The sequence below is a fragment of the Pristis pectinata genome, chromosome 3 (assembly GCF_009764475.1).
Source record: "Pristis pectinata isolate sPriPec2 chromosome 3, sPriPec2.1.pri, whole genome shotgun sequence".
In the NCBI taxonomy this organism is placed as follows: Eukaryota; Metazoa; Chordata; class Chondrichthyes; order Rhinopristiformes; family Pristidae; genus Pristis; species Pristis pectinata.
The window spans coordinates 114,526,732-114,535,940 of record NC_067407.1 but is presented as its reverse complement, the minus strand read 5'-3'; the positions used below and the strand labels follow the sequence as shown (position 1 = coordinate 114,535,940).

Sequence of the window (9,209 nt, the reverse complement as noted above, 5' to 3'; positions counted from 1 at the left end):
AGCTTAAATCCACAACAGAGCTATTCATAATTGGTACCCCACTAATGAACTTACTATCTTGATTTTCCATCACTCAGATGTCTACAGCATGTATGAGCTCCAGCAAAGCACCATGGTTAGTTTGACAATGCCTTCTTTCTGATCTCTCTTTGGGCAGTAATGTCACAGGAATACTAATGCACACACCATTTGCATTTGGAAATATACCTGCAATTTCTTTGTTTTTGCTGAGTAGGTAGTTTGTAATTTCTTATGCAAGAGCACCATCACCTCATGGACTGCAGTGGTTGAAAAAGATGACTCACCATTGGCATATCAGTGTAATTTTGGATGAATGCTAATTGTACCCTTACAAATGTAGTACATTAAAAAAAAAACAAGAACAGATTAAACATTCTAGCATTGAAAAGTCAACAACAGGTGAATTTTCACTCTGATCACTTATTTATTTTTCATCAATTCTTATGCCATTTTCAGGAATGCATGAAAACAATTCTAATATCAACACACTGGAAAACCCTTGGTCATTTATATTTCCCTTACAATCAATTTTGTTGTTTTTTTTTAAATACAGCAACATATTTTCCACATTAAATTCCCTAAGTTATTGCAGACCGATGCATCAATTTGTTGTTATACTTTCAGTTGGTAGCTGTAAGGCTTTTGCATGTCAAAAGCATCCCCAGATAGCACCTATTATAAGATAAAGGAGTTCGACATATTTTAGAGCCCATCTAGGCACTTTCTCTGGATCAGCAATTGCTCAATGCCTGGTAATTAGTTAATCCTGAGTACAGATTCAAAGGGAATGACAGTTCTGATCCACTTTGGAATGGCACGATCTGGTAAACACTTGATTTCACACTTAAGACTTAAGCACACTTGACAACACCTAGAATTACTAACTATAACTTCTTAATAAATCTAAAGCACTGGATCAACATGTGAATAAAAGATTTAGTTTACACTATGCAAATCAAATTATAAATAATCTCATTTGGACACTTCCCCTTGCATATTGTCAGTGATTGTTTTCCCCATGTTGCAAGTACACTTTTCCAGGACTGAAAAAAATTAGAAAAATCCCCAGAAAACATTAAACCAATTTATACTTTAACATCCTGATAGGGTGCGATAAATGCCATGTTGTTCAATGACTGACCATGGCCAGAATTAATACCTAATAACTAGTGGATTGATGTAGCATGATGAAGTAGCAAAAAAAAAATAGGGGTATCAATATCTCAAACGTCACCAGACTAGGAAGGAGTAAACAATCAGACAGTTTGTACTTCAACAAAATCCTAAAAGGTACTTCAAAAGGTTGAGTTTATTTTAGATGTGACTGCTCCTAATACAGGTCTGCTACTGGAAATTAATGTTAAATTAAAAAAAAATAGATTCAGAAGATATGTGTAGACTTGAGACCACTTTACGAGGTATAGTTTAATTCATCTGAAAAATATATGTAAGTAAGCCTACTTCAAATCAGAGATCACAAAAATGTCTACATGAGCATCAAACACAAGTGATGCAGAGACATTGCATATTCAGTATTCAAGAAGGCAGTGCCATGATTATGGCAGTCATGGTTTACCAGAAGACTCTGCATGAGTCAATCTCATTCATAATTCTTGGCCACAAACAGACCTGATAAAATGACAGTTAATTCTGACTGAAGTTAACAGTTAGTGTTATTTGTTATGCCACCATTTTAAGTTCAACTTGAAAAAAATGCTTTATAATACAAAGCAAACTCAGCATATCCCAACCGCAGAAGTGTTTTTCCAGTATTTACAGTACTTCTGATTTCATATAATCAACTGCTGTTCTAAAATCTATTTTAACTGTTGTCATTTCTTCCCAAGAAGAACTTTGGCCAGTCATTAAATTCACTTGACACTTTCAAATGAAGCCCTTGGGAATCTTTCAATAGAGGATTAGACCAGAATTAAACAAATCCAGCATCCCTATTCACAATGCCCAGCTACTATTCCTCATCAAATAAGCCAAGAATCTCCTGTAGGTTTGAAGTTTTAAGACACTGGCGAATTTTCTGTTGGACCTGCAGCTGGAGGTGGTGAAGAGCTTTGCTCGAGGTTGCTTTCGCTTGACGGAAGAGGTGCTTTTTCTGCTGCTCTCCACACTCTCCATTGTATGATGCTGGTATCTTTTCCTCCCGTCGAAATCAAATGACCATCGTTGTAGGTGAAAACTAACATTGGTCACATGACTACTGTGTGCACTGTAAACGTGACTTGGAGCCTGGAAGGTACAAGGCAAGTTTATAAAATTAATTAAAACATGAATCAACCAAATAATTAAAAACTTCTTGACCTCTCTTCCTTATCAACAAATTCATATTTATGAAATCCCTGAATCTATGTCAGGTCTGACAAGTGGTATCACCCTCACTGTCAGTCACACCTCCGATTTGCCATTATTGGCAAATTTTGAGATTTCTCTCTCCAGTGCAGTAGGAAAAATTATTTATACATAGCCAGTGGTCCCAGCACTAAGCCTCAGGGAACAGAGCTGTCTACCATGTAGAAGTCTGGAAAAGCAAATAAGTTTTTTTTAATCCATTTTGACACTAACCCTCCTATTCCACAAATCTCAATTTAGTTAATTTTTATTCAGTACCTTGTTAAATGCTGCCCAGTTTCCCTTCATTCACAAACCTGCCAGCTCACCTTAATTCCGATTAATTTTCCCCCAATATTGTTTTTAAGCCTTCCCCATCTGTTAAACTGACTAGCCTTTTGTTACGAGTATCCTTGCACCCCTTCTCGAATAAAAGGTGTTGTATTTGCCACTCAATCATGGAAAAGTCAATACTCCTGTTGTGCCTCAGCTGTTGATAAGATGTGGCATGAAGGTAAATGATGATGCCACCAAACAATAGCATTCACAAAACTGCATTATATCAGTTCCATACCCATTGTGGAACGTTTGGCAAGAACTACAGTAAAGAAGGAGAAGCAAAGTAAAAGAACACAGTGTTTCAATGTATTAAAATTATCCCAGAGGTGTGCATAATCAATTATTCTGGTGCCAGGGACATTTTTATAAATTGCAGGGAAGTAAATGTAGCAGTAATATCGATGATTAGAACCACAGAGCTTAAGATGGACCACAGCTAGAAGTCAGTGAGGCAATGAATCGGTATGTACGGCAGTTTGCTGTCACAGCCAAGACTATTTTAGTGTCAGATCTTGTAGTTTATTTGAAATGTACATCTATCATAAAATTGAAAAACCTAAAACTGACGTAAGGATATCCTAATTTTCGCACCCCCACAATAGTCAATGTAGTTAGCAGCTCAAAAAAAAATGCTCATGCATCCTAAACTTCTTATCTCTAAATTTGCATTCCGAGAAACCAAAAACACTTCCTGCAAACGGCCTCTAACTATCATCGTCAGGAGGTAGCAAAGCCAGAAAATAAGGAATATTAAGACAATGAATACTGAAAATTAAAGATGTTTAAATTATCAAACTGATATACAATGAACCTATAAGTTTTCCATATTATTTTTTTAAGAACGAGATCAATTTGAGTTTTTACATATTTTAACGAAAATTTGAGTTTCCTGTTGGCCTTTTAACCCTTATTTAAAATAAATAAAAATAGTCACTCCACTTGTTTCTTCCACAGTTTCTTCTCATACACTCTAGCCAAAATGCTTATATTCTCTGGTTGCAACAAACAGGGGGACCCAAATGCAATCATTGGCAATACTTGGATTCTATGCTCCCAGAGCTTGACCTACTGAATTTGCAGTCTTCTGTGGTCATAGTGTTAAGAAGTGATATTTCCCCATGTTCCCATCTATAGGACCTAAAATGGTATCAAAATAAAGCCCATAATTATGACAATGGATAAAAGTATATTTAAAACTCCATAAGAACAAATCATGTACTTATATATAAATATCTGTGCAACAATATGGTTTAGATTGTGGCTCTGAGGAACAGAACTATATTTGGTCACGGGGTTCAGATTCTGATTCTGCAACAGTAGTGGCATTTTTAGCTTAGAAAAATTAAGAGCAAACAAAATCTTACTCACTTTAGGCTTAGAGATGGGGTATTGAAAGATATGAACTTTGCAGAAATCATCAGCAACAGCCACCACTTTTTTGTTGTGTGATCTGCAAAGTGCATTGATGTCTGTTCCATCTGAGCCTTCAGGCCATACTCCTGGAAGAAATTAAAGAAAAAAAATTATCATGCATATTCTGTTTCCATTTGATAAATGGATGTGGTTTCAGGAAGAGGTTAAAATACATTTAACTGGCTATCTGACATACTGAAAGTAAATATGATAAGGAGTGAAGGATTTTTTTGCATAAGTGATCAAATTTTCCATTGATAAAATTTTTAACTGTAAAATATTCACCTTGTAAAAGTCAATATGGATTGAAAACAGAACCAGATCAATTGTCAGTAATTTTTATAAGCAGTAATCAATATTGTTTACAAATTCAATGCTGTAGGTCCAAGATGATCATCGTAAATCTTAATGAGTGATGTGAACAGAATTAAACAGTTTTGTTTATCCAATGTATACAGGACTGTTCAACTAAATCAGCAAGTGCTGCTGATTCCTTCCTTGATAGCCAACTGAGGATTGATTAGTCTACTTCTTATTTCCTTTGCAATTGTTTCCATGAACTAATTAGAGAGTGGCTGGTGATTGTAATGTTCTGCCAAAAACTGTCATCAAAGCAGAGTACATAAAGTTTTTAATTTAAAAAGTGAATTAGACACTTGATTGACCAGGTAAAATATCAAAGGGCAAGGAAAGTAAGCAACAAAGAAGAATGAATAAGGTGTCATAAAAATAGCAATAGGATTAATGCATTCAGCTTTTTCTGAATTGTAATATTTTATATATTTGTATCTGTATCCACAACCTTGAGAGTATGCTACAAATCAAAGCCTTATCACTGAATCAAGTTCTTAGAATATATACAACTTCAGATCCACACAGACCTTTATTCTGGTTCTGGCCATTATTTCTACCACTGTTGGCAATTGGTGAGCTCCTTATTTTGCATATCATTCCATTGATCATTTATAAAGAACTAATCTGTAATGAATTATTGGAACATTCATTCAGAGTTAAGGTATTAAAGGAAAAAAAAACTTATATCCTTTAAAAACTAGCTACAAAAGGCTCCAGAATTCTCTGGTTTAACTGGCATAACTTTTGTTGGAAGAGCCAGAGGAAAATCAGAAATTGGTATTTTTGCTATTTTCTCGGGTTTTTACATCTCATGCACTAATACTATGGTGAAAAGTCACTCATTATTTCTTATATAGTAAGATTCAAAAGGGCGTTTAATCTCTGCTCACTCAATAGGTACTGAGCAAATGTATTATTGGGCAAATCACCTTAATTTCAGGGAGCGAGGGAAAATGCATTCAGAACTCCTTCCTATTCATTGTTATTCTTGTTGTATAGTGCACTTGTGTGTGAATATCAAGTGACATCAGGGTCAGTAATCACACAAGTTCTAGGCATCACATGATGGATGACCAATTAGGTGAAATACTGGGGGCTGAAAAAGCCACCTGCACCAAGCCATCATGTTCTATGTTCAGACTGCTGCCAGCTGCACAGAGCTGTGTGATGGGACCTGCCATGAAGTTCTCACAATATAAAAGAGTGGCTATTAAATTTCACAGCATTTCTTCCTGCTCTTAACCCCTAATGTTGTTAGTCTATCTTTTGACCACAAGTTGATATACAAGTAAAGTGTTGTACTGAAAGTAATCTTTTTATAATATTTTGGCTGCAGACCCTCATAAGGGGTACCCATCCAAAGCATTATTTCTCCTTAGGTGCTGGTTCTATAAATATTTTTGAAGTATTTCTTTTTCTTATCCAACACATGCAACTTAGAAAGAGATAACCAAGAATTAACTGTATTTTTAAAATTTTATATTAGAATAACAGTGTTCTGAAATCGTTCCCAGATTCATGTGAATATCAAAAGCTTCTGCAAATATTTACAGGCACTAGTGTTCCTTGCTGTCTGTAGTTGTTTGCACTGCCAAATTTTACCATTAAACAGTATTTATATTAAACACTAGGAATTTAATATATTAATACATTGCATTCAAATTTTAGTAAGTTCAGCTTGTCTATTTTTATGTACTTTGAGCAATGTTTCATTCAAGAAAGATTTAAGCACAGAACAATATTAACAGTAACAAAATTGATGCAGGTCTGTGGAGTAATAGTACAGTTTACTTTAAATGTGCAATCTTTAATGGTAACATGCAAATTGTAGCATTAATGAAACCTACTACTTCTCAGCAATGAACAAAATAGTGATCCTGTCAAATGTTCAGTTAATAAATACAAAAGCTGAGGGTAGCAACAGTTTCACAATTTAATATAAGCTATCCGATGATTCCGTTGTTCAGCAGACAGTACCAACCTATGGTTTCCCTATAACAGACATTAGGTCAGCCACTTGCTCTATTTTGATTTACTGCATTACAGGAGACCCTGTGTTATGGCTCTTCAGGTTAAGCAAATTTGCCTTTACAGAATTCACAAGTCACTACCCAAAAATTTGAGATAGAGAATAAAATTCTCTTTCATGTAACTTGTGTGGAAAGAAAGTAAATAAATTAACACAGATTTTTTTCAACTTGAGTTTCTGGATGCCAATGCAGATGATGTGGCTTTGCATTATGGAAAGTCGAATACGCCCCATTTTCTAGGAACGAACACCCTGTAACTCAAGGGTTGCCTGCATTTACTTTTAAAAGGAAAATAGTGTTTTTAGGAAAACAATGTTAATTTGCATGTCTTATATCGAGCATGCAGCAAAAACTACAAATACTGATGCAAGTGTATATCAAATAATTTATCTGATAATACAACCACTTACCAAAAACATGAAAACCCAGAACACATGTATATGTATACCATTCCATATCCCTGCATTCAGAACGATTTCTGATCAGCTTGCAGCCATTTTGGATATCCCCTAAAAACACAAATCAAGATTAGTCAAAACATATTTGACTGACAAAGTCATTTTACATACAGACACAAAGAATTTCATCTACTTCCTTGTTAAGGATAGTGGAATTATTCACCAACATGAAGACCACATGTTTACTTTGCACCTTCCAGTTTATCTATTATCCATTTATTCCTTATCAATTATGGGACCAAAATTAAGTTTAGTTTGAGCCAATACTCTGAACTTTTAAAACATGCCAGTTTTTATTGCTTTCCCTATACCTCCTAACTAAGCCAATACTGGATAATTTTTTTTTACGTGTTCATTACAGTGAACACATTGCATCCATGCTGGCTCCCAGTAGAGTAATTCCATAAATCCTATTTCCACTTTCTTCACCCTGCAGCCTATTCTCTCTCACACGCCCATCAACTCCCCTGTGGTTCTCTCATCACTTGCTTATATTAAAGGGTAATTTACAGCAGCCAATTAACCTACCAGCACATCTTTAGGACGTGGGGAAAAACCAGAGCACCGAGTGGAAACCCACACAATTGCAGGAAGAATACTCAAACTCCACTCAGACAGCAAACGAATTCAGGATCAAACCCGTGTTCCTGGAGCCAAGTCGGCACTACTAACTGCTACACTACTATCCCCATTTTTCTCTAAAGTGCAAAAGACCATAAAGACTAGGATTGAAAATTAGATCAAGTATTTTGAAGTGTCACACTTTCTTTTTCTAACCAAAACTTTCAAATTCATTGCATGTTATTTTTCATACACATCATAAGAAATAGGATCAGAAGCCAGCCCTTGGAACCTATTCTGCCATTCCTCAGGGTTATGGCTGATCACTTGCCTGCACTATCCCTACACCCTTATCAGAAGCTTTGAGGCAAACTCTCAGAAGGCAGTGGGTTCTGACGAAGGGTCTTCGACTTGAAACGCTAGCTCTGTTTCTCTTCCAACACGTGTGATCTGACCTGAATATTCAGCAGTTTCTGTTTTTATTTTAACTATGCTATTGTTTGGCTTGGGAATACAGTAGGAGACCCAATTTGGCAAGTGACCAACACCAGTTCAAGTCAGTTTGGTAAGGTTAGGACCAGCCTTAATCTCTAAGAGGAGATGCTCTGTTGCTGTAGCATGTGGTGGGATTCATTCTGAATGCAACTGCAACTTCACACAAGACATTACACACTTTGTCAAAGATCTAGGATCAATACTTTAGGACACTGTACTGGAGGTCTCGGTGAAAGTGGAGAGAAGAGACATGCAAGGAACCGAAGGGACTTTAGACAAACTCTTGGAAGGACAATAGGGGAGACAGCTGTGGAGGCCAACACTAGAGTCAAGTCTTGAGGGCCTTAGGACAAGGCTGCAAAAAGTTCACTTTAGGACTCTCTCCTTAAATGCTATATTCTACTTGTTGCATTACTAGCATCACAATGCACAAAACACCAAACCACATTGTTCACCTACCAACAATCTCTGTGTTTGTTTGAATAATTAAATGGCTGAAATTTAGAATGAAGACCAGAAGAAAACTTTAGACAAAATTGTAGTGATATGCTAAAGGAATAAACTGTACCAACATTAGAAATGCATTCACATTTTATGGAATATTTGAGACCACATGCAACTCTGCAGCTAAAGACGGTGAAAAAGAAAAACAAAATGCGCCACTTAGTTATGTTATCTGCTACTAAGGTTGGCAGAGTTCAAATACAGACTATGCTTCCACTGTGAAATTTAGCAAACCCCTCACAGTACAGGTGGTTGTAGCAGTCTGGGTCAGTGATAATTTGTTATGGAACGAATCTGGAATTTGTTATGGAATGGTTCTGCGTATAGGTGACTAAATAGTGTATAAAGAACAATTTGTGATTTATAAAGTTTGAGGTAGAAAGACAGTCATGAAGTGCTATGTTTGCATTACAGTTTTATGTAGGCTGAAAATATATTGCGCAAAACAACAAATAAACCAAAACAATGTGAGCTCTGTAAATTACCTTAAAAAGGTTCTTCTCACTTTTTGAAAATATTATTAGAATACTTACAATATAGGATTTCGTAGTCTCCTGAGTTAGACATTATGAAATTGGTATCTGGTGACCAGTCAAGGTGAGTAATATAACTGGAATGTCCCTAAAGAGAGGGAGAAAGGTAATAAAACCAATTTATAGATGATGTCAATGCCACCTATTTCTAATTTTAA

General features: G+C 35.8%; 1 protein-coding gene across 1 annotated transcript in view; it reads right to left on the bottom strand.

The window, feature by feature from the left end:
* Positions 1–440: 440 nt before the first annotated feature.
* The window catches only part of LOC127568488 (echinoderm microtubule-associated protein-like 4), a 148,792-nt gene continuing 140,023 nt past the window's right edge, over positions 441–9,209 (bottom strand). The window contains 5 exon segments of the mRNA XM_052012292.1: positions 441–2,213; positions 2,215–2,265; positions 4,072–4,202; positions 6,911–7,009; positions 9,052–9,139. Of these exon segments, the coding sequence (XP_051868252.1) occupies positions 2,037–2,213; positions 2,215–2,265; positions 4,072–4,202; positions 6,911–7,009; positions 9,052–9,139 (546 nt within the window). The 3' untranslated portion in view covers positions 441–2,036.